The following is a 25,575-nucleotide window of genomic DNA, read 5'->3' as shown; positions in this document are numbered from 1 at the left end:
CCACATTTTCTCTTGAGGCCTAGGCTCAGAGCCAGCATGGCTTTACCTCCACTGTACTCTGTTGGCCAAAGCCGGTTTTGTAGCCAGCCCAGATTCAGGTGGTGTCTGCTCAGCTGACATAACAAAGCATCACAGACTGAGACTGAGTGGCTTGAACAACAGAAATGTATTTTATCATGATTCTCGAAGCTGGAAGTTCGAGATTAGTATCTGCAAGGTGGTTCCATCTGAGGCCTCTGTCCTTGGCTTGCAGTTGGCCACCTCCTCCCTGTGTCCCCATATGGTCTTTCCTCTGTTTGCGCCCCCTGGTGTCTCCTTGTGTGTCTACATTTCCTCTTCTTAAAAGGACCCTAGTCAGATTGGGTTAGGGCCCAGCCTAATGACCTCATTTTAACTTCATTGCTTCTTTAAAGGCCCTATTTCCAAATACAGTCACATTCAGAGGTACTGGGGGTCGGGGCTTCAACATATAAAGTTTGTGAGGACACAATTTAGCCTATAACAAGTGGGAACAAAAACTCCACCTCTTGCTCTTGAGGAGCTGCAGTCAGATTGAAAAGGAGTATGGACAGTAGGGGAAATAACGGAGACCATTATTGCAAAAAAAACCTGACTGATCCTCCACACCTGGACTAGTTTGGGCCGACTGATCCTCCACATCTGGACTGGTTTGGGCAAAGGCAACACCCTTAGGCACCTCCTCTCACCAGCTGTACCTTCTCCCTCCTTCCCCTGCAAGCCTTTTCCTGGAGTTTATTGGTGATCCCAAGCCTCCAGCCTGGAAGGGCTACCTCCTCGCCGTGCTGATGTTCCTCTCGGCCTGCCTGCAAACGCTGTTTGAGCAGCAGAACATGTACAGGCTCAAGGTGCTGCAGATAAGGCTGCGGTCGGCCATCACTGGCCTGGTGTACAGAAAGGTGAGCCCTGGGGGACAAGGGCAGGTCTTCCCAGCCAGGAAAAGCAGTATCACTGAGCAGGCAGTAATGTTATCAGCAGCTGAGAACGCATTCAGTCCTTGCTTATTAGAGTCACTCACCATACATTCTCACTTCCTTAGTTATTTCTCTGTATTATATGTATTTATTTTCTTGAGACGGAGTCTTGCTCTGTCACCCAGGCTGGAGTGCAGTGGTGCGATCTCGGCTCACTGCAACCTCCGCCTCCCGGGTTCAAGTGATTCTCCTGCCTCAGCCTCCTGAGTAACTAGGACTATAGACACATGTCACCACGCCCAGCTAATTTTTATATTTTTGGTAGAGACAAGGTTTTGCCATGTTGGTCAGGCTGGTCTCGAACTCCTAGCCTCAAGTGATCTGTCTCAGCTCCTTAGTTATTCCTGTAAGGTCTTGTGTGATTTGTCCCTAGGGTGTCTCTGACCTCATCCCGTCACCTCCTCCCATGCTCACTCTCCTCCAGCCACACAGGTCTCCTTTCAGTTCCTCAAACACTCCAGGGCCCCACCCACCCTGGGGCCTTTGCAGCTGTTCTCACTGCCTAGGCACCACTTCTACTCCCCCTAATCTAATTTTAATTTTTGAGCCTGATTTTAACTTCCACTCATTCCCCCTTGAGGATAAAGGATTAACCTTCTGATAAGGTGGCCTGTCAGCTGTGTTCCCAGACAATACTGCTTGAGGTAAAAATGACCCCTAGGCTGGGCACAGTGGTGCACGCCTGTAATTCCAGCAATTTGGGAGGCTGAGACAGGAGGATCACTTGAGGTCAGGAGTTCAAGACCAGCCTGGCCAACATGGCGAAACCCCATCTCTACTAAAAATACAAAAATTAGCCAGGCATGGTGGCGTGTGCCTGTAATTCCAGCTACTCGGGAAGCTGACACAGGAGAATCGCTTGAACCCGGGAGGTGGAGGTTGCAGTGAACTGAGATCATGCCACCACAGCGCAGCCTGGGTAACAGAGCGAGACCTCGTCTCAGAAGAAAAACAAAACAAAACAAAAAAACCCAAATTGCATCTGGGCTGGAAGTTCTGTCCATTGACTGTGAATACCTGGTTGGAGGCCATAGCTTTAGACTTCTCTCTGTGCAGTGGCTCTTGTCCCTTCCCGGGACTCTGGAAGCTAAGTCCCTGGACTGCTGCCCCAAGAGCTATTGGCTCCTGTGGGGTATGGAGCATCTGAGCCAGGGCAGGTCCCGTCCCATGTAAGTGTCATTCCCTGACACCTGAGCTGTCACCTAGGGGAGGAGGGGACAGAGGGGACAGCTCCTAGGTGGCTGAGAGGGCAGCTCTTGATGCTGTCCTGCCAGAGTGCTGCGTCCCAGGCTCCTGTTCCCCTGAGCATGCCAGAGCTGGGTGTGCCCTATCCTGTCTTGAGAGTCCACATTTCCTTGAGCCTAAGAGGAAGGCTGCCTGGTGAGCAGGCATTGATCTTCCTATTCCCCACCCACCCGCCAGGAGGCCTTCTTTGATCTCCTGATGAGATCAGATCCCTCCTCTCTAACCTCTGGGCTTTTTTTTTTTTTTTTTTCTGACAGAGTTTCGCTCTTGTTGCCCAGGCTGGAGTGCAGTGGCACAGTCTCGGCTCACTACAACCTCCGCCCCCTGGGTTCAAGTGATTCTCCTGTCTCAGCTTCCTGAGTAGCTGGGATTACAGGTGTGCGCCACCATGCCCGGCTAATTTTGTATTTTTAGTAGACAGGGTTTCACCATGTTGGCCAAGCTGGTATCGAACTCCTGACCTCAGGTGATCCACCCACCTCAGCCTCCCAAAGTGCTAGGATTACAGACATGAGCCAACGCGCTCAGCCTGGGCTACTTTTTTATGTTACTCATCATAACTGCCATTAAAGCATGAGTTATAGAAATATTTTTGTTTTGTCTAATTTTTTTTGAGACAGAGTCTCACTCTGTCACCCAGGCTGTAGTGCAGTGGTGCAATCTTGGCTCACTGCAACCTCTGGCTCCTGGGTTCAAGCGATTGTCCTGCCTCACCCTCCCAAGTAACTGGGATTACAGGCGCCCACCAGCATGCCCAGTTAATTTTTGTATTTTTACTAGAGATGGGGTTTTGCCATATTGGCCAGGCTGATCTCGAACTCCCGGCCTCAAGCAATCCACCCGCCTCAGCCTCCCAAAGTGCTGGGATTACAGGTGTGAGCCACTGTGCCCGGCCAGTTATATAAATCTTTATTATAGAGCCTTGTTCCCCACCTCAAACTCCAGTCCCGGGACAGCAAGCCTCATCTCTGTTGTTCACAGCTGTATTTTCAGTTCCCAGCTCAGTGTGAGTCACACAGTGGGCACTCTTCAAAGACTTGCTAAGTGGAGAATTTCTATGTCCAGTCATTCCTGGATCACTTCTTCACTCCCTCACGCAGTCACAAAGGGAGGGCTGCATGTGGAATTTAGCATTCAACAGGCTGGAAGAGGTCCACTGTGACCCCAGGGTTAAGGCAGATGTGAGGCTGCCAGAGAACCAGGTTGGTGTCACAGAAGCACGTGAAAGGTCTCACCCTTGTCATGCCTTCGTCACCCTGGATTCCATTCCTTGTGTAGGCGCTTACAAGGGCTGTGACTTTGGGCAAGTTGCTCAACTTCTCTCTGCCTCGGTTTCTTTAGCCATAGAATGGGGTTAGTAAATGTTCATTTCATTGATTCTAGTCTCACATTTTTTTTTTCACTCTAATACTTCCAAAATCGAGATGTCTCTTACATGTCTTAATTTAACTGGAAGTGGTATTTTCCTTGGTGAGAGAATAATAGAGACCAATTTATCCATAGAATTTTTTTTAAAGACAGGGTCTTGCTCTGTTGCCCAGGCTAGAGTGCAGTGGCACCAACATGGCTCACTGCAGCCTCAACCTCCTGTACTCAATTAATCCTCCCACCTCAGCCTCCCCAGTAGCTAGCTGGGACCACAGGCGCACCACAACCATGCCTGGCTAATTTTTTCCTTTTTTCCCCCCCGAAATGGATTTTGCTCTTGTTGCCCAGACTGGAATGCAATGGCTTGATCTGGGCTCACTGCAACCTCTGCCTCCTGGGTTTAAGCGATTCTCTTGCCTCAGCCTCCCAAGTAGCTGGGATTACAGGTGCCTGCCACCATGCCCGGCTAATTTTTGTATTTTTGGTAGAGACAGGGTTTCACCATGTTGGCCAGGCTGGTCTCCACCTCCTGACCTCAGGTGATCTGTCCACCTCGGCCTCCCAAAGTGCTGGGATTACAGGCGTGAGGCACCGCACCCGGCCCCCTGGCTAATTTTTTAAAGTATTTTGTAGAGCTTGGGTCTTACTATGTTGCCCGGGCTGGTTTCGAACTCCTGGGATCAAGCAATCCTCCCACCTCAGCCTCCCAGAGTGGTGGGATTACAGGCAGAGGCCACTGCACCTGGCCTGGCATTAGAGGGAATGAATATGGTAGTGCCTGCTTGGTACCATTCATGGCTGTGAGCACCCCGGGGAAGGATAAGGCTGTTCATTTAGCACAGTGCCTGCGACATGGTGAGCACTGGGCAGATGACCACCGTTATCTGTGTTAATCTGGTGTTTTCGTGCATGTTATTCATTATTATGCCTCCCGTGCTTTAGGGATCTTGGAGGATTTTCATTTTTGTCATCTCTGTGGATCCTCAAAGAGCCCTGAGAGGTTGGCCTAAGAGACTTTACTCACCCACCTCGCAGACGCGTGAAGTGGGGCTCAGTGGGTGGAGAAGCCACCTGGGGCATCCCTCTGCCCCGGCCTCCCCACTTTACTTCTCTCCTTCTGCCCACCCGCCAGGTCCTGGCTCTGTCCAGTGGCTCCAGAAAGGCCAGTGCGGTGGGTGATGTGGTCAACCTGGTGTCCGTGGACGTGCAGCGGCTGACCGAGAGCGTCCTCTACCTCAACGGGCTGTGGCTGCCTCTCGTCTGGATCGTGGTCTGCTTCGTCTATCTCTGGCAGGTATGTGACAGGAGGAAGACGGGATTTGAATGGAGTCCCCCACCCCTCCTTCTCCCCCTCCTCCTCCCCTCTCCCACCCTTCCCCCTCCTGACTTAGCATTCAAGAGGCTGGAAGAGGTCCACTGTGACCCCAGGGTTAGGGCAAGTCTGAGGCTGTGGGAGAACCGGGTTGGTGTCAGAGAGGCACATGAAAGGTTTTACCCTTGTTCTGCCTTCATCACCCTGGATTCCATTCCTGGTGTAGAAGCTTATAAGGCTTCCTCCCCTCTCCCCCTGCCCCAGCCTCCTCCTCCGGCCCCCCTCCTCTTGCACCCCTCCCTGCACCCTCCCTTCTCCTGCATCTCTCCCACCTTCTGCCCACGCACCCCCTGCTCTTCCTGCACCCCTTCCTTTTCCTCCTTCCCCCTCCTCCTCCTCTTCCTCTCTCCTGTTCCACCTTCTTCTTCCTTTCTGCTCCCTGTCATCTTCCCTCCCACTTCTTCCCTTCTCCCCTCTTCTCCTCTACCGTCCTCCCTCTCTTCCCTCTCCTCTTCCCTCTCCTCTTCCCTCTCCTCTTCCCTCTCCTCTTCCCTCTCCTCTTCCCTCTCCTCTTCCCTCTCCTCTTCCCTCTCCTCTTCCCTCTCCTCTTCCCTCTCCTCTTCCCTCTCCTCTTCCCTCTCCTCTTCCCTCTCCTCTTCCCTCTCCTCTTCCCTCTCTTCCCTCTCCTCTTCCCTCTCCTTCTCTTCCCTTTCTTCTTCCTCTCCTCCTTTTTCTCCTCCCCTTCCACCCCCATCTCCTCCTTCTCCTCCTCCTCCAATCCTGTCTCAATTTGCCTACTATTGTCTGACATGATGGGAAAAGTCCTCAATAAGGATGACCTTCACTTGACCTTGGGCAGGAAGTTCACCCTCTCTGGGCCTCAGTTTCCTCTGTAGAAAGATGATGATGATGATGACGATGACGTTGATACTTCCCCATGTGCTATTAGGGTACCCAGTAGGCAAGTTAACCATGTTTTGAAGTTACCAGTAACCCTGGGGCACCACCATAGCCACTGTCCACAAAACACAAGAGGAGAACATTTTAGGGGGAAAAAATGCTACTTAGTGTTCAAAAAACACAAAGTAGCCATCAGGAAACAACCAAACCAAACAAACAAAACATTTACTTTCCAACTTCATTCCTTTAACGTTGTGGTATAGGATTTTCTTTTTTTAAATTAAAATCAGACTCTGGGCCAGGCACAGTGGCTCATGCCTATAATCTCAGCAATTTGGGGGGCTGAGATGGGTGGATCACTTGAGGCCAGGAGTTCCAGACCAGCCTGGCCAACCCCGTCTCTGCTGAAAGATACAAAAATTAGCCGGGCATAGTGGTGGGTGCCTATAACCCCATCCACTCAGGAGGCTGAGGCAGGAGAATCGCTTGAGACTTGGAGGTGGAAGTTGCAGTGAGCTGAGATATTGCCACTGCACTCCAGCCTGGGTGACAGAGTGAGACTCTGTCTCCAACAAATAAATAAAAATAAAAATAAAATTAGACTCTGTATCGGGAACTGCCTAGGCTCAAATCCTGCTTCTGACCACTTACCAGTTGTGAATCCGTGTGCAAGGAACCTACTCTCTCTGTGCCTCCTGTTCTTGTCTCCAACGTGAGGATCATAATTAACAGTAGCACTCCTGCCCCAGAGGGGCTGAGGCATTGAACCAGCCTATATGTAGAAAGCACTTAAAAGGGTGCTGGGCACACAACTGCACCCTGTAGGTATTTGTAATATTATCATTAGTTACTTTTCCATAAAGGATAAGACAGTAGATGCTTTTTACACTGGAGGCCACACCATCTCTCCTGCAAATATTCATCTCTGCCCTTGGAGTGCAGAAGTGGCTGTAGACCATACTAAGCAAACAGGCATGGTATTCCTCCAATAAAACTCTATTTATGGATGCTGACATTTGAAGTGCATATCATTTTCATATGTCATGAAATAGTATCCTTTTGATTTTTTTTTTTTCGAGACAGAGTCTCACTGTGTTGCCCAGGCTTTGGTGCAATGGCACAACTTCGGCTCACTGCAACCTCCACCTCCCAGGTTCAAGCAATTCTCCAGCCTCAGCCTCCTGAGTAGCTGGGATTACAGGCGTGCACCACAACATCTGGCTGATTTTTGTATTTTTAGTAGAGACTGGGTTTCACCATGTTGGCTGGGCTGGTCCTGAACTCCTGACCTCAGGTGATCTGCCCACCTCAGCCTCCCAAAGTGCTGGGATTACGGGCATGAGCCACTGTGCCTGGCCTTGTAAAAACTGTTAATGGCATTTTGATTGTAATTGCTGAATATTCCAAAAAAAACTCGAATGCTCATGCATATGATTGTTTTTGCTAGGGCTAGGGGCCAGGACTTTTTCCAGTGTCTTCACCTTGTATTCCAGGGCCTTGCAAACAATAGGCAGGTGCTTAGCAATTACAACATAAGGCACTCAGACAGAGCTTGATGTGCAGTACATAAATGTCATCATTAGGAAGAAAGAGAGGGAGAGAGGAAGAACATGGGAAAATTCAGGGCAATTGATCAGGTTGACCCCACCGTTGCTAAAAATCAGATGAGACCAGGCAGGGCACGGTGGCTCACGCCTGTAATCCCAGCACTTTGGGAGGTCAAGGCCGGCAGAACACTTGAGGTCAGGAGTTCAAGACCAGCCTGGCCAACATAGCAAAACCCTGTCTCTACTGAAAATATAAAAATTAGCCGGGCATGGTGGCATGTGCCTGTAATCCCAGCTACTAGAGAGGCTGAGGCAGGAGAATCACTTGAACCCGGGAGGTGGAGGTTGCAGTGAGCTGAGATCACATCACTGCACTGCAGCCTGGACGACAGAGTGAGACTCCTTCTAAAAAAAAAAAAAAAAAAAAATTAGATGAGACCAACAAGGTATCCATAGATAATGCACCATGTTACTTCGCTTGTGTACTTTTCCTGCCTCTTGGTAGACAGTTCCTAACATCACCGTGAGGCCTTGGTGAAGGAGGAGTGGACACTGAGGTTGCTACAGTTTAATGATACCATTTTTCCCCCAGACAGAGATGTTCATCTTCTGCTCACATTCCTTGAGTGTTTTTCTAAGCCCTGCTGTGGGCTGGTGTTTACCCTCTGCGCACTTCTCCATTGAGCCACTAGGTAGCGCCATTGCCGCATAAATGAAACAAACTGGCCCAAGGTTAGAAAATAGTGTTCCCAGGCCAGGTGGGGTGGCTCAAACCTGTAATATCAGCACTTTGGGAGGCTGAGGTGGGTGGATCACTTGAGGCCAGGAGTTCGAGACCAGCCTGAGCAACGTGGTGAAACCCCATCTCTACTAAAAATACAAAAATTAGCCGAGTGACACACGCCTGTAATCCCAGCTACTCAGGAGGCTGAGACAGGAGAATCGCTTGGGAAGCAGAGGTTGCAGTGAGCCAAGATCATGAGACTCCACTCCAGCCTGGGTCACAGAACAAGAATCCATCTCAAAATAAATAAATAAATAAATAAACATAGTGTTCCTAAGGACTGAGACGGGAAACTGAGGCACACAGACTGGAGTTGGGGTGGGGCTTGTCAAGAGAACGGGTCCAAATAACCTGTGCAGAAATCTCAGAAAGTCACAGCAACTTAAAAATCATTTATTCTACCCCCTACTTCCACATTTTCCAGATCTAGAAACCAAAGCTGAGAGGGGGAAGATAACTATCCCAAAATCACCACGTTGGTGGGGGAGCAGGGTTGCCAGAGAAACACAGGACATTCAGTGAAGTGTGAGTTTCAGACAAACGGAAGAATTTCTCAGTGTATGTCCCAAATATTTCACGAGACTTAGACTAAAACCTTATTCACTCTTTATCTTCAAATGTAACTGGGCATTCTGTATGATGGTTTACTAAATCTGACAACCCTTGCGAGGGATGAAATGAAGATTAGGAAAATAATTAAACGCAATAAGAGAAAATGCCAAATGAGAACAACTCTATTCCCATTTTGCAGACAAGAGAATTGCACCTGAGGGAGGTGACTTGCCCCAAGGCCACACCCAAAACTCTCAGGGTCAGGATTTGAACCAGGTCCTGATTCCATAGGTCTCAACTTTACTGTTGTGGCTGGGAACACCCCGCAGTCCCACTCGTGTGTGTGCACAATCTGTCTTGAATATAACTCTCTCCCTATTGTGTAAGAGGGCTGTTTCCCTCCCTGACATTGAAGGACCCTACCTTCAGCAGGCATCTCCTGACACAGCAGACCCCATGAGCACAGATCCCTGGGACCTGGTGGCTGCCCTTATCAGATTCCCTGACATCCCCATTTTAGGACCCAAGTCTGACCACCTTCAGGATCTGCAGCTGTGTCACATAAAAGGGGTCCTGATCCAGATCCCAAGAGAGGGTTCTTGGATCTCATGCAAGAAAGAATTCAGGGCGAGTCCATAAAGTGAAAGCAAGTGTTTGTTTGTTTGTTTTTTGAGATGGAGTCTCACTCTGCCGCCCAGGCTGGAGTGCAGTGGTGCGATCGTGGCTCACTGTAAGCTCCGCCTCCCAGGTTCAAGCTATTCTCCTGCCTCAGCCTCTCGAGTAGCTGGGATCACAGGTGCCCACCACCACACCTGGCTAGTTTTTATATTTTTAGTAGAGACTGTGTTTCACTATGTTGGCCAGGCTGGTCTCGAACTCCTGACCTCAGGTGATCCGCCCGCCTCCGGCCTCCCAAAGTGCTGGGATTACAGGCATGATCCACCGTGCCCGGCCAAAAGCAAGTTTTTTAGTAAAGTAAAGATCTAAAAGAATGGCTACTCCATAGAGAGAGCAACCCAGAGGGCTGCTGGTTGCCCATTTTTATGGTTATTTCTTGATGATATGCTAAACAAGGGGTGGATTATTCATGCCTTTCCTTCTTAGACCATATAGGGTAACTTCCTGATGTTGCCATGGCATTTGTAAACTGTCATGGCGCTGGTGGAGTGTAGCAGTGAGGATGACGGCAGGTCACTCTCGTAGCCATCTTGGTTTTGGTGGGATTTGGCCGCCTTCTTTACTGCAACCTGTTTTATCAGGAAGGTCTTTGTGACCTGTATCTTGTGCCGACCTCCTATCTCATCCTGTGACTTACGATACCTTAACCGTCTGGGAATGCAGCCCAGTAGGTCTCAGCCTCATTTTACCCAGCCCCTATTCAAGATGGAGTTGCTCTGGTTCACGTGCCTCTGAGAGCTGGGCTCCTCGGGATCTCCTGACATCCTGCCCCTTCTGTCCCCAGCTCCTGGGGCCCTCCGCCCTCACTGCCATCGCTGTCTTCCTGAGCCTCCTCCCTCTGAATTTCTTCATCACCAAGAAAAGGAACCACCATCAGGTTTGGCTTTTGGGAAAGGGACGGACCAGGCAGGAAGTAGGGAGGAAGCCACAGGTCCTGGTGTGGGAGATGGGGAGGGGAGAGCTGAGTGCGAGCCCACGGGTCTGGCTTTGTTCTTGTCGTCTGTGAGCTGCCCATCACTCAGACCTGCACCCCCTCCCGCTACCGTCTCAATGGACAGTGGCTCCGTCCCTCCAGTGTTCAGGCCACAGGCCCTGGGTCAGTTCAATGCCTTTTTCTCTCACATCCCATCTGTCAGCAGATTTGCTTGGCATCACCTTCAAAATGCATCCAAAATGTCACCCTTCCCAGCATAGGCTCTCCAAACCCCATGATCTGTAACCCAGGTCACAGCAGCAAGCCCCTGGCTCACTCCCCGCTTCTGCCCTCAGCCTCTCTCCACTCCCAGCCAGAGGAGACCTATGCAAACCAAATACGTTGTATCCCTCCTCTACTCAGACCCACAGCGGCCCCATTTTCCTCAGACTGAGCCAAAGACCCCACAGTGGCCCACCAGGCCCGCCCTGAGCTGGCCTCATTGCTTCCAACCTCACCTTCTACCTGTCTCCCCTCCTTCCCTGCCTTTCCCCGCACATCTCCCATCCTCAAACCTGCCCGATCTCACACATCCCCGCAGGCCTTCGCTTTAGCTGTTCCCTCCGCCTGGATCACCCTCACTCCCGAAGACCCTCCGTCGCCTCCCTGTAGTCAGGGCGGCTTCCCTCACCACCCTCCAGCAAGGAAACAGCACGTCCATCCCTCTCCTCCCAGCAGCAGCCTCTCCTTTGCCTGCCCTGGGTTTGTTTTTGCTTTTTTCCCCCACAGCACTTCCCACATCCTACAGGGCCCTGCAGGAAGCACCCGACAGGGGTTGATTGCCTTGTTCTCCTTAACTGGAAGTTTGCAACAGCACAGGCCACTGACTGTGGCCAACTCGGCATCTAGTTAGTGCTTGGCAGGCAGAAGGTTCTCAGTAAGTGTTTGTGAACTATGGAAGAAAGGAGGGAGGGAAGAAGGGAAGGAGAGAGGAAGGGAAGAAGGAAAGGAGGAGAGGAAGGAGGGAGGGGAAGGAGAGAAAAGGAGGGAGGGAAGGAAAGACAGGAAAAGGGAAGAAGGACAGGGAAGGAGGGAAGGAAAGAATTGAGGGAGGAAGAGAAGGAATGAGGGAGAGAAGAAAGCAAGCGGGGAGGGAGGGAAGGAAAGAAAAGGAAAGAGGGAAGGAAGAAAGCGAAGGAAAGAGGAAGAAAGGAGATAGGGAAGGAAGGAAAGAAAAGGCGGGAAAGAGAGAGGGAGGGATGGGGGATGGAGGGAAGGAGCTTATTTCCTCTCTTGGCCCAGCTGTCCCAGTGTCCATCTGTCACCTGGGCTGTTTCTCCAGCCTCCTGTGTGGCCTCCTCTAAAACATTCTAGGCCGGGCACAGTGGCTGACACCTGTAATCCCAGCACTTTGGGAGGCCGAGGCGGGCAGATCACCTGAGGTCAGGAGTTCAAAACCAGCCTGGCCAACATGGCATAACCCTGCCTCCACAAAAAATACAAAATTTAGCCAGGCATGGTGGCGGGCGCCTGCAATCCCAGCTACTCGGGAGGCTCAGGCAGGAGAATCGCTTGAACCCAGGAGGCGGAGGTTACAGTGAGCCGAGACCGCACCACTGCACTCCAGCCTGGGCGACAGAGCAAGACTCGGTCTCAAAAAGTAAAACCTTCTCCAGGCAGCTGCCCCTCTGATGATGCCCCCCGCCCCATGGTGAAGCACAGGAGACCCTGAATTCCTCTGCCTGACTTTAAAGTGCCAAGTGACCCTGCCCACATGCTCCTCTGGTCACACTGAGTGTCCTCTGAGTCATGCTATTCCCTATGCCTGGGTTTTAGCTGCCCCCGCCACCCCCCTACCCCCCAGCCCCCACCCCCCACCCCCATCTCAAGCCCCTCCCCTCCCTCTTCTCCAGCTCCATCCCCCCATCCTCTGCCTGCTCAGCACGCACTTCCTGGTCATTTAAGATTTAGCTCAGGCTGTAATCCCAGCATTTTAGGAGGCTGAGGGCAGAGGATCACTTGAGCCCAGGAGCTCGAGGCCAACCTGGGCAACATAGCGAGACCCCAACTCCACAAAAAATGTAAAAGGTAAAAAAAAAAAAAAAAAAAAAGACGTAGCTCAGGCATCAACTACCTCCAGGTAGCCTTCCTGATGGTGCCATACCCAGGTGGGCTCAGGCTGCCTCTGTTCTCCAGGCATCAGAGGCTTCCTCCGTGGGGCACACTGTCCCAGGGGCACTCCTGCAGAAGTCCAGGTACAGGATGATGGTGGTTGGACCAGGAGTGAGGGTCAGAGATGCTGAGAGGCAGACAGGTTTGGGACGCAGTTTGGTGAGATGAATGGGATTTGCTGAAGGGTGGCTGTCAGGGTGCAGGGAAGAATTCTCAACTGTCCCTGTCTTCATCTCTCTTCTTCCCTCCGATCCCAGGAGGAGCAAATGAGGCAGAAGGACTCACGGGCACGGCTCACCAGCTCTATCCTCAGGAACTCGAAGACCATCAAGTTCCATGGTTGGGAGGGAGCCTTTCTAGAAAGAGTCCTGGGCATCCGAGGCCAGGAGCTGGGCGCCTTGCGGACCTCCGGCCTCCTCTTCTCTGTGTCGCTGGTGTCCTTCCAAGTGTCTACATTTCTGGTGACGTCACTCTAGTCTCTATGCTGAGCAGCACTGAGGAAGGAGTGCGGGGGTGGGGGCAGGGTGAGGTAGGTGGAGCCCCCCAGATCCTACCACCCTGTCCATCAAAACCCACTCATTCTGGATCCTGTTCTCTCTGGATCCCTGCTGTCTTCTACAAGAACTAATTAATCATATTATTCTAGCAAAGGTGGCAGTGGCTGATAAAGTCTGCTGAACTCTCAGAGAGAGTTCCAGGCTTCTACCGATGTGGGGAGGAGGGTACAGATGCAGGGGGGTGGCAGAGGTAGAATCCTGGGTCAGAGTGACTTCCCTGATCCTGGCCAGCAGATGTCCATAGCCACCCTGTCACTGGACGTGATCCTTGTCCTGCCATTCTGTAATTTATTTCATATTGCTGTCAGAACAACCTTCCTAAACCACAGTTTTAAAAAATTGGATGCATAGGCTGGGTGTGGTGGCTCATGCCTGTCGTCCCAATACTTTGGGAGGCCGAGGTGGGTGGATCACCTGAGGTCAGGAGTTCAAGACCAGCCTGGCCAACATGGCGAAACCCTGTCTCTACAAAAAATACAAAAATTAGCTGGTTGCAGTGGCGGGCGCCTGTAATCCCAGCTACTTGGGAGTCTGAGGCAGGAGAATCACTTGAACCCAGGAGGCAGAGGTTGCAGTGAGCCGAGATCATGCCACTGTACTCCAGCCTGGGCGACAGAGCAAGACTTCATCTCAAAGAAAAAAAAAGCACCACAAATGGCGCCAACACTTAGAGCCCTCAAGTGCTGCTCCTGCCTGCAACTTTAGAGTCATCTTCCAAGGGACTCTAGAATCACAAGTTCCACCACGTCTAGAACAACAGGGCTACCAAGATCAAAAACTCTGCTGTCCCCCGATGCCTGGAACCTAGAGGCATTAGGTTCTCCCCTAGGTTCTAGTGACGCCTAGAGCCGTGGGGCTGCGCACTCATCACCATTAGCAATGCGCTGTGTCTTTAGAGAGAGCCTTATGTAGCTTATGACTGCGGAGAGGACATGTGTTAGCAGGACTGGGAGTGGGATCTACAGAGGGAAGCACATGCGGACATGGCGGGTGGGCCACATGGACCGTGTAGGCACCACAGCTTGCCCAGGCTGCCCTATCCATGCTTGCGTGTCTCACTGTTGCCCCATGTGTCCCCCCCACCCCCCAGGTCGCACTGGTGGTGTTTGCTGTCCACACTCTGGTGGCCGAGAATGCTATGGATGCAGAGAAAGCCTTTGTGACTCTCACAGTTCTCAACATCCTCAACAAGGCCCAGGCTTTCCTGCCCTTCTCCATCCACTCCCTCGTCCAGGTGAGGTGGGTGCAAGGGCTGGAGCCATCCTGGGAGAGTGCGTGGGCTACACCTGGCTCCAGCTTCCCTACCCCTGCCATTTGCAGAGGAGAGGGAAGACAGAGTGGGGGGGAGAGGGATGGTGTGGAGCTGGAAAAGAGGCAGGTAGGGGCAAGAACAGAGGCGGGCAGAGAGTACAGCAAATACATCTGGAAGGGGTCAGCCTTTGGAGGGCAATGTGCAGACCTTTCCACACACACCCTCAGGACATGCATACTTGTCCATCTGCCCAGCAATTCCACATACAAGCAATCATGTCAGTTCCCTTTTTTATACAAAGCGATTTTGTTTCTCTTCCTTTGCTATCCGTAGTCCTTTCAGCATGATGAAAACAAGAAACGGCGGCATACCTGAGCCATCTCCATGTTTTTTATTTTTTATTTTTATTTATTTATTTATTTGAGATGGAGTCTCACTCTGTCACCCAGGCTGGAGTGCAGTGGCGCAATCTCGGCTCACTGCAAGATCTACCTCGCAGATTCAAGTGATTCTCCTGCCCCAGCCTGCCAAGTAGCTGGGACCACAGGCATGCACAACCATGCCCAGCTAATTTTTTTTTTTTTTTTTTTTTTTGTATTTTTAGTAGAGATGAGATTTCACCATGTTGGCCAGGCAGGTCTTGAACCACTGACCTCAGGTGATCTGCCCACCTTGGCCTCCCAAAGTGCTGATTACAGACATGAGCCACTGCACCCAGTCTTATTTATTTATTTATTGTGTTTTTAGTAGAGACAGGGTTTCACCATGTTGGCCAGGCCAGGCTGGTCTTGAACTCCTGACCTCATGTAATAAGCCCGCCTCAGCCTCCCAAAGTGCTAGGATTACAGGCATGAGCCACCGCGCCTGGCCGCCTCATTTATTTATTTATTTATTTATTTATTTATTTATTTTATTTATTTATTGAGACAGTGTCTCACTCTGTCACCCAGGCTGGAGTGCAGTGGCACCATCTCAGCTCACTGCATGCTCAAACTCCTGGACTCAAGTGATGCTTCTACCTCCCAGCCTCCTGAGTAGCTGGGACTACAGGCATGGGCCACCACATCCGGCTAATTTTTTTAATTTTTTGTAGAAACAAAGAGTCTTGCTATGTTCCCCAGGTCTCCAACTCCTGGCCTCAAGTGATCCTCCTGCACTTGGCTTCCCAAAGTGCTGGGATTACCGGCATGAGCCGCTGCACCTGGCCTAATCTCTATTTTAACGACTGGTCTCTTTCTTCCCCAAAGATGGGTTTGTGACTGGGAGAGAGCGCCCCCAGGTGGACAACATTTGAAATTGTTCCACATAATGGCTTGATAACCTTATTGGAAAAGCCACCATCCTCTTCCCAGATCTTGTCTGCAGAATGGCAGCTGGCTTGCTTCGGTGTCACTGATTTGTAGGATCGCAGAGGTGGGAGATCACCACCATCAAGGTCACCACTTGGGTTGCATCGTTTCCCATGAACTAGAAAGCTTTGTCCTCACGCCTCCTATGCACAGAGCTTGGTAGACAGGAAGCTGTTGCCACACATCTTGAGACACCGACACCCAAAACCCGAGTTCTTTGCTCTTCTTGCTGGGTGACCTGCGGCTTCGGTTTTCCTAGGCCCGGGTGTCCTTTGACCGTCTGGTCACCTTCCTCTGCCTGGAAGAAGTTGACCCTGGTGCCGTAGACTCAAGTTCCTCTGGAAGCAGTGAGTGCTGAGTCTGGCAGGAGGGGTGTGGGAGGGATGTGGGGATGTGGGGGCCACCCCGGCCCATAATGGCAAGCCAGCATCAGCACTGGGGGGAGATGGGGGCTGCGGGCAATGGATGACACGTGCAGATCACGCCATCTGCGTGTCACTTGGAAACTGGCACCGTGCTGCTCTTCTTTCTGCTAGCCATTCAGCGACCACTCACTGAGCGCCCACTTTGTACCATCCTGGGTGTACAACAGGGAACACTCTAACACAGTGGTCCCCAAGCTTTTTGGCACCAGGGACTGGTTTTGTGGAAGACAGTTTTCCCACGGACCGGGGCGAGGCGCGTGGTTTTGGGATGATTCAAACACATTCCATTTATTGTGCCCTTTATTATTATTACATTGTACTATATAATTAAATAATTATACAACTCACCATAACGTAGAACCAGTGGGAGCCCTGAGCTTGCTTTCCGTCAACTAGATGGCCCCAAAGCGGGTGATGGGAGACAGAGATCATCAGGCATTAGATTCTTATAAGGAACACGCAACCCAGATTCCTCACGTGCACAGTTCACAAGTGTTCATGCTCCTATGAGAATCTATTGCTGCTGCTGATTTCGCAGGAGGTGGAGCTCAGGCGGTGATGGGAGTGATGGGGAATGGCTGTAAACACAGATGACACTCTGCTCACCTGCCCTGCGCTCACCTCCTGCTGTATGGCCCAGTTCCTAAGAGGCTGCAGACTGGTACCAGTCTGTGGCCTGGGGGTTGAGGACTCCTGCTCTAACAGACCAGGTCCTTGTCCTCATGCAGAAAGTCCCAGGTAATAAGCATGACAGCATTTTGATCAAGCTGGAAAATAGCAACATTTCAAGCACCATTGCACGATGAGACTTACCAAGCTCAAGTTACCTGGGCTTCCCCCTCCACCCCATCCTTCTTTTACGCCACGGGCCAAGACACCCTCTCCCTTGTTGCAATGAAGAATCTGGGCAAACTGTGTACCTGGAAGACACCCACATAGTGGTAAGAAGCTGAGCCTGTGGCATTCAACTGCCCAGGTCCAAATCCCAGCCCCAGCACTGACTAGCTGGGTGATCCTGACAAGTAGATCATCTCTCTGAGCCTCCGTGTTCCCATCTCCAAAATGGGCATGTTAATCATTATAGCAGCTAATTGTGAGGATGAATTTAGTTGATCTGGGCTAAGCCATGAGAGCTTTGATTTTTAGAAAATCTTTCAGGCGATTCTAACTACGTCTTAAGGATCAAGAACCACTAATCTAATTACACTTGTTATCACAGTGAAATAATAATAATAATAATTAGTATTATTTTTGAGACACAGTCTTACTCCGTCATCCAGGCTGGAGTGCAGTGGTGCAATCTTGGTTCACTGCAACCTCCGCCTCCTGGGTTCAAGCAATTCTCCTGCCTTAGCCTCTCGAGTAGCTGTGATTACAGGTGCCCACCACCACGCCTGGCTAATTTTTGTATTTTTTGGTAGAGGCAGGGTTTTGCCATGTTGGCCAGGCTGGTCTCAAACTCCTGACCTCAAGTGATCCTACCACCTCTGCTTCCTAAAGTGCTGAGATTACAGGCATGAGACACTGTGCCGGCCACAGTGAAATTAATAACACCCCCTTCACTCTGGGAAGGCTGGGATTTGATGATAATTTATTTCAGAAATTCACTAACTTTTTCCATAAATGACCAGAGTGTGCATATTTTAGGCCTGTGGGCCACACAGTCTCTGTCACAACTGCTCAAAGCATGAAATATAGAAATGAATGGATGTGGCCGTGTTCCAATAAAACTTTATTTATAAGAAAAGGCAGCAGGCAGGATTTGGTCTCTGGGCCACAGTTTGCCTCCCCCTGGATTATGTAGCCATGGGACACGGACAGAACAAGAACCCTGCGGGGTCACCCACAAGCCAGTGAGTAGCAGGGCAATTTGTTCAGTGGGAGAGATTTCTTTCTGCAGCCTCTGCCCCTGGGGGGGCGGCGGATGGTGCCTGGGGGCCTCTCCGATGCAGAGGCCGGCCAGGTCAGGGGTCTCCTGTAAATGGCCTCTTGTGCCCTGCAGCTGCCGGGAAGGATTGCATCACCATACACAGTGCCACCTTCGCCTGGTCCCAGGAAAGCCCTCCCTGCCTCCACAGGTACAGAACGACACCCGTAGTAACCAGCCTCATGTTTTTAGGGAGAAGATGCGTGGGGCTCCTGCTGCCTCCCACCTGAGAGGTGGTGTAGGTTTCCAGCCTGGGACTGGAGGGTGGGTTAGGCTGGGCTGGGGCTCTGCCGGGGAGGTTCTCAGGATACATCTCTACCTCCTGAAGGTGGGGACCTGCACAGCACAGACCAGTATCTCCTGCAGATGGGGACCAGGGCATCTGAGCCTCCCCCATTAGGGGGAGACACCCCTGTGCTCCCAGGCTGGCCAAGACGATGCCAAGGGAGGGCTGGCTGAGAGGAGCCCCAAGGTTCAGCCCTATCAGCTGTGCTCACTTCTGTGCCTCCTGTATCAGTCCGAGGTCATGATCATCTATAGTCTCCAACTCTATCGCTTGGTCTTTGTGGCCAAAAATCTCAGACAGCCCTGAAACTCCCTAAGAAGAGAAGGAATATGCCCCAGGTAGTATTTGTATTGGTTGTCATTCACTCACTTCATCGATAGAGCACTAGGTATGGGCCACGCTCTGTTCTAGGTATTGGGGATAGGGCGAAGGAAACAGACAAGGGCCCTGCTCTCTTGGGGTGACATGCTGATAGAGGTGAGGCCCAAACAGAAAACCAGAGCAAGGGAACAGAGTACGATGGCATGTCTAGCGAGGGAAGGCTTTGCATTCAAGCCGAGATCATAAGGAAGGAGTGTCTGGGAGAAGAGCTGTCTTTTTTTTTTTTTGAAACGGAGTCTTGCTCTGTCACGCAGGCTGGAGTGCAATGGCATGATCTCGGCTCACTGCAACCTCCACCTTCCGGATTCAAGCAATTCTCCTGCCTCAGCCTCCCGAGTAGCTGGGATTACAGGTGCATGCTACCACACCCAGCTAATTTTTGTATTTTTAGTAGAGATGGGTTTTACCATGTTCGTCAGGCTGGTCTCCAACTCCTGACCTCAAGAGATCCACCTGCCTCAGTTCCCAAAGGACTAGGATTACAGGCATGAGCCACCGTGCCCGGCCTGGGAGAAGAACCTTCTAGGCGGTGGGAATGGCATCAGCAAAGGTCCTGGGGCAGGAGAGTGCCTGGACCTGGGTTTCTCAACCTCAGCACGGTTCATATTTTGGGCTGAAACTTCTTTGTTGGGGGCTGTCGTGTGCATTGTGGGATGTCTAGCAGACCCAATCTCTACCCACTAGATGCCAGCAGCACCCCCTACTGGTTGTGACATCCAAAAATATCTCTAGGTCTTGCCAAATGACTCCTGGGGGATGCAGTCACCCCCAGGTGAGAACCACTGGCCTTTTGTGTTCAAGAAACAGCAAGGAGGTCAGCAAGGCCAGGGCCGAGCAGCTGAGGCACAGAGCGGAAGGAGGCGGGAGATGTCATTCCTGATGGTCAGGACTTTAGCTCTGACCCTGAGTGAAATGGGAGTGCTGGCGGGTTTAGCTGGGAAGTGTCATGATCTGACTTGGGTTTTAACAGATCCCTCTGGTCACTGGGTGGAGGATGGGCTGTGGGACGCGGACAGGAGTGGGGCGGGACCAAGAGTAGGGGGAGGGAGGGAGGAAAGAGCCTATTTATCGCAAGAGCCAAGGCAGGAGGCCAGGCTGGTGAAACCCTCAGGCTATAGTCAACTCTGTGTGTGTGTGTGTGCGTGGTGTGCATGTGTGCACACATGTATGCGTGTGAGCATGGATTGATTGGGTATGTGCATGCACTTGTGTGTGTGTGGATGCGTGCCCACATTGTGTTGCTGTGCATGCTAGCATGCTTGTATGAGTGTGCAAATGTGCATGCATGTGTGCACGCTTTGTGTGCATGTGTACATGCACAGATGTGCACAGGATAGTTCCTCAAATAGCTAGACAAGGACTGGGAGAAAGAACAGCCCCACAGGTCCTCTTGGAGACTCCCAGAGCAGGAAAGCTCAGCTCCGTCTGGGGCTCATCCTTCCTCACAGAGGCGGGCTGAACCCTAACCAAAGTCATGTCTCCCCTCTTGCGTGTCCAGAATAAACCTCACGGTGCCCCAGGGCTGTCTGCTGGCTGTTGTCGGTCCAGTGGGGGCAGGGAAGTCCTCCCTGCTGTCCGCCCTCCTTGGGGAGCTGTCAAAGGTGGAGGGGTTCGTGAGCATCGAGGTGAGGCCACCCCCAGCCTGTCTGCTAGGATGTCCCCATCCTGAAAGCCCCACTTCCTCGCTGCCTTCCCACCCTCCCCATCCCAGCCAAGTTCACTTTCACTCATTCTCTCCACCTCTCACCCACCACTGAGAGCCCAGCTCCCACTGCTCCTCAAAACCTATCCCACCTCTGTCCCCATCATCCTCCTGTGACCAAAGTAAGTTGTGTTTTAGGGTGCTGTGGCCTACGTGCCCCAGGAGGCCTGGGTGCAGAACACCTCTGTGGTAGAGAATGTGTGCTTCGGGCAGGAGCTGGACCCACCCTGGCTGGAGAGAGTTCTAGAAGCCTGTGCCCTGCAGCCAGATGTGGACAGCTTCCCTGAGGGAGTCCACACTTCAATTGGGGAGCAGGTGAGAGTTTGGGGGTCTTTTTGGGACAGGGAGACATTGCAGTTGGGAGTCATTTGGGTCCCCGACTCATCATGGGCAGTATGATGGAGAAATGAGAGGAATGGTTAGGGAAGTAGCGGAGAAAAAGGGCTCAGCTCAGCGTCAAGCACATGCTAGGTGCTCAATACGTAATCACTAATTGATAAGCAGAAATAGACACAAAGAGAGAGGCAGAGAGTTGTGGCACGGATTGGCAGTGAGGAGCTCTCTGACAACTGAGAGTGAGAAGACCTAGACTCCTGTCTTACTCTGCCCTGCCTTGCTGAGTAATGTTGGTGTAATTGCTTCCCCTCTCTGGGCCTCACCAAGGGGTCTGGACAGAGATGTCCAAGAAACAGGATATATGCATCTGGAGCTATGGATTGGGCAGGGGTTGGCAAACTGTGACCCCAAGCCAAATCCAGCCCACCACTTGTGGTTTTGTTTTTTGTTTTGTTTTGGAGACAGAGTCTTGCTCTGTTGCACAGGCTGGCATGCAGTGATGCAATCTCGGCTCACTGCAACCTCCGCCTCCCACGTTCAAGCAATTCTCATACCTCAGCCTCCTGAGTAGCTGGAATTACAGGCACATACCACCACACCTGGCTAATTTTTATATTTTTAGTAGAGGCAGGGTTTCACCATGTTGGCCAGGCTGGTCTCAAACTCCGGACCTCAGGTGATCTCCCCATTTACCTCAGAGACAAAGCCCAAGTCATGACAATCCCTGGCAAGGTCCCTGTGACCTGGCTCTGGTATCCATTAGCCCCATCTCCCATCATCATCTCTCAGCTTTACTGCAGCCACCTTAGTCTCTGTGATATTCCCTGATCCCCCACAGCACACTCTGGCCCCAGGGCCTTTGCACTGCTGTTCCCTCTGCTGGAAAGCTCTCCCCAGGAGTCCCCAGGGCTCATCCCTCACTTCTATCACCTTCACAGAGAGGCCTTTCCTGACCACCTTATCTACCACCACAGCCACCCTGCTAATGTTAGTGCACCCTACACCTGCACCTGCTTTTTCTCTTTTTTTTTTTTTCTTTTTCTGAGACGGAGTCTCGCTCTGTTGCCCAGGCTGGAGTGCAGTGGCACAATCTTGGCTCACTGTAACCTCCACCTCCTGAGTTCAAGCATTCCTCCCACCTCAGCCTCATGAGTAGTTCAAGCAATCCTCCCACCTCAGCCTCATGAGTAGCTAGAATTACAGCCATGTGCCACCACAACTGGATAATTTTTTTTTGTACTTTTAGTAGAGATGGGGTTTCACCATGTTGGCCAGGCTGGTCTCAAACTGCTAACCTCAAGTGATCCACCCAGCTCCGCCTCCCAAAGTGCTGGGATTACAGGCGTGAGCCCCTGCACCTGGCTCCCCCTGCTTTACTATTTATTCTTCATAGCACTTTCCACCTGATGTGCTGTCTGCGTTACTTGTTTATGGATTGCCTGTCTCTGTCCCCTTCATGAGAATGATGGATCCATTAAGAGAGCAGCAACTTTGTTTTGCTTATTGCTGTTTCCCCAGAGCCTGGAACCATGCCTGGTTTATGATAACGAGGCAGTAGTTATTAGTGGAATGACTGAATGGAAGAATGAATGAATGGCTGGGTACGGTGGCTCATGCCTGTAATCCCAGCACTTTGGGAAGCCAAGGCGGGAGGGTTGCTTGAGGTCAGGAGTTTGAGACCAGCCTGGCCAACATGGTGAAGCCCCATCTCTACTAAAAATACAAAAATTAGCCAGGCATGGTGACGTACCTGTAATCCCAGCTACTTGGGAGGCTGAGGCAGGAGAATCGCTTGAACCCAGTAGGCAGAGGTTGCAGTGAGCCGAGATCAAGCCATTGCACTCCAGCCTGGGTGACAGAGTGGAACTCCATCTCAAAAATAAATAAAAATAAGTTTTAAAAGAATGAATGAAAGACAAGAAGGCCTAGATAGAAGGAATAAGTTAAAGTAATCAATAGTGCACAAGGGAAATTATAGTTAATGATCATTTACTTGTATATTTCAAGATAGCTAGAAGAGAAGGATTGTTGTGTTCCCAATACAAAAGATAAATATTTGAGGTGATGACTATCTCAGTTACCCTGATTTGATCATTACATATTGTCTACAGCAGGGGTCCCCAACCCCTGGGCCATGGATCAGCACCAGTCTGTGGCCTGTTAGGAACTGGGCAGGCAGCACAGCAGGAGGTGGGCAGAGGGCAGGCGAGTGAGGTTTCATCTGTATTTACAGCCATTCCTTATTGTTCCCATCACCGCCTGAGCTCCACCTCCTGTCAGATCAGTGGCAGCATCAGATTCTCCTAGGAGCACAAACCCTACTGTAAACTGCACATGTGAGGGATCTTATGAGAATCTAATGCCTGATGATCTGTCACTGCCTCCCATCATCCCCAGAAGGGACTATCTAGTTTCAGGAAAACAAGCTCAGGGCTCCCACTGATACTGCATGATGGTGAGTCACTATATATTACAATGTAATAATAATACAAGTAGGCCGGGCGCAGTGGCTCACGCCTGCAATCCCAGCACTTTGGGAGGCCAAGGTGGGTGGATAACCTAAGGGCAAGAGTTCGAGACCAGCCTGGCCAACATAGTGAAACCCCATCTCTACTAAAAATACAGAAACTAGCCAGGCGTGGTAGTGGGTGCCTGTAATTCCAGCTAGTCAGGAGGCTGAGGCAGGAGAATTGCTTGAACCCAGGAGGCAGAGGTTGCAGTGAGTCAAGATCATGCCATTGCACTCCAGCCTGGGTGACAAGAGCAAAACTCCATCTTAATAATAACAACAACAACAACAGTAATAATAATAATAGAAGTGCACAATAAACATAATGTGCTTGAATCATCCTGAAACCATCCCCCTGCCCCCAGGTCCATGGAAAAATTGTCTTCTACAAAACTGGTCCCTGGTACAAAAAAGGCTGGGGACCACTGCCCTACAGGTATCGAAATACCACTTGTGCCCCTCAAATAGTTACAACTATTACATATCAATAAAAACTAAAAGAAAACAATTAAAATTTAAAATAAAAAAGTAGGACTGAAAAGCTGCCACTGGATGAGGGAATAGGGAAATGGATGGTGGTCTCAATGGAGAAAGGGAAACAGGAGTTGGACTCAAAGGGATACAGAGAGTGAGCAGGAGGAGACAGAGTGGATTGGGAAGTGTAGGTAACTCCTCCAGGAAGCGTGCCTGGGAAGTGGAGAAGTGAGGTCGGGTAAGGATGGAGGCATTGTTGGCTTGAGAGCGAGTGCCTTGGAAGCTGGGCCTGTCCCCAGGGAATAGGCATGTTGAGCTGTACCTCACCCTGATGGGCAGGTGTGCCCTGACCTGCCGCAGCCTGGGCACCCCAGTTTCACCCTGTAGATGCTGACTCAGGCCACTGTTCCTTTTGTGGCCACAGGGCATGAATCTCTCCGGAGGCCAGAAGCAGCGGCTGAGCCTGGCCCGGGCTGTATACAGAAAGGCAGCTGTGTACCTGCTGGATGACCCCCTGGCGGCCCTGGATGCCCACATTGGCCAGCATGTCTTCAACCAGGTCATTGGGCCTGGTGGGCTACTCCAGGGAACAGTAAGTTTGGGAACATGTGTCAGACAGTACAGGGCAAAGGCAGAGGAAGCACTTAGCATCCAGTCCTAACCCAAGTGTATCTCACCTCCCCCTTCCACTTGAGTCCAATTTCCTCTTTGTATTGGTCAGCTTTTGCTGTGACAATGCTATGTAACAAACAACCCCCAGATCCCAGCAGCTTACAACAGCAGGTGTTTCTTCCTTATGGATCTGTGATTTAACTACTACAGCTTTGCCTTGGATGATTGGCCAGGGTCAGATGTACTCCTTGTCTTCTTGTTTTGAGACACAGGCTAAGGGAGTCCCCTCTGTTTCTCTATTTGGATATGCTGTTTACAAGAAAGGCGGCAGGAGCACAAGAAGGGGAGCTGTCCCCACTCTGAGTCCAGGGACAATACCCCCACCCCAACCCCCAGCTCAGGAGGCTGGCCAAGCACATGTGTGTAACTTTTTTCTTTTTTTTTTTTTTTTTTTTGAGATGGAGTCTCGCTCTGCCTTTCAGTCTGGAGGGCAGTGGTGCGATCTCTGCTCACCGGAAGCTCCGGCTCCCGGGTTCACGCCATTCTCCTGCCTCAGCCTCCCGAGTAGCTGGGACTACAGGTGCCCGCCACCACGCCCGGCTAATTTTTTGTATTTTTAGTAGAGACAGGGCTTAGCCGTGTCAGCCAGGCTGGTCTCGAACTTCTGGCCTCAAGTGATCCACATGCTTTGGCTTCCCAGAGTGTTGGGATTACAGGCATGAGCCACTGCACCCAGCCACATGTGTGTAACTTCTACCCCTTCCCTGCCCAGACACGGATTCTCGTGACGCACGCACTCCACATCCTGCCCCAGGCTGATTGGATCATAGTGCTGGCAAATGGGGCCATCGCAGAGATGGGTTCCTACCAGGAGCTTCTGCAGAGGAAGGGGGCCCTCATGTGTCTTCTGGATCAAGCCAGACAGCCAGGAGATACAGGAGAAGGAGGTACTAGGTGGGCTTTGCTGATTCTCCATGCCTGGCTCCTGCCACCCTTGGGGGAAAAGGCTCAAAGGGTCCTACTGGCATGAATGGAGTGCTCTGGTCACACCCTGTCTGCAGGCCTAGGCCTGGAAGCAGACAGCTCTCTTCATAGGTCACCTTTCTCCAAGAATAGCCAATAACACCATCTATGAGCCAGGGGCTGTGCTAAGTGCTTCTGTAAAACATACACTATTTCATTTGATTCTCACAGTACCCCCAGAGGCATGTGAAGTTATTGCTGTCATTTTACAGATGAGCAAACTGAGGCAAAGAGAGTTAAATCACTTGCCCAAGGTCACAAGATTAGAACTTGAGTATG

General features: G+C 51.3%; 1 protein-coding gene and 1 long non-coding RNA gene across 3 annotated transcripts in view; one reads left to right on the top strand and one right to left on the bottom strand.

Moving 5' to 3' along the window:
* LOC117974254 (ATP-binding cassette sub-family C member 6) overlaps nt 1–25,575 on the top strand; it is an 84,577-nt gene that overhangs the window by 20,913 nt on the left and 38,089 nt on the right. For both annotated transcript variants that reach the window (XM_055099404.2, XM_055099405.2), the window contains exons 9-19: nt 740–917; nt 4,738–4,899; nt 10,163–10,255; nt 12,721–12,924; nt 14,111–14,254; nt 15,881–15,968; nt 18,049–18,124; nt 20,139–20,265; nt 20,481–20,657; nt 24,086–24,253; nt 25,046–25,220. In XM_055099404.2, the coding sequence (XP_054955379.2) occupies nt 740–917; nt 4,738–4,899; nt 10,163–10,255; nt 12,721–12,924; nt 14,111–14,254; nt 15,881–15,968; nt 18,049–18,124; nt 20,139–20,265; nt 20,481–20,657; nt 24,086–24,253; nt 25,046–25,220 (1,592 nt within the window). The remainder of the gene's footprint in view (nt 1–739; nt 918–4,737; nt 4,900–10,162; nt 10,256–12,720; nt 12,925–14,110; nt 14,255–15,880; nt 15,969–18,048; nt 18,125–20,138; nt 20,266–20,480; nt 20,658–24,085; nt 24,254–25,045; nt 25,221–25,575) is intronic.
* LOC129394137 (uncharacterized) overlaps nt 1–25,575 on the bottom strand; it is a 56,778-nt gene that overhangs the window by 11,289 nt on the left and 19,914 nt on the right. The window contains exons 6-7 of the long non-coding RNA XR_010110504.1: nt 5,716–5,932; nt 4,630–4,892 (exon numbers count right to left, since the gene is read on the bottom strand). This is a non-coding gene — a long non-coding RNA (uncharacterized LOC129394137). The remainder of the gene's footprint in view (nt 1–4,629; nt 4,893–5,715; nt 5,933–25,575) is intronic.

This window comes from Pan paniscus, chromosome 18, assembly GCF_029289425.2.
Source record: "Pan paniscus chromosome 18, NHGRI_mPanPan1-v2.0_pri, whole genome shotgun sequence".
Taxonomy (NCBI): domain Eukaryota; kingdom Metazoa; phylum Chordata; class Mammalia; order Primates; family Hominidae; genus Pan; species Pan paniscus.
The sequence above is the reverse complement of the archived record's forward strand: the minus strand, read 5'-3'. Positions and strand labels throughout refer to the sequence as shown.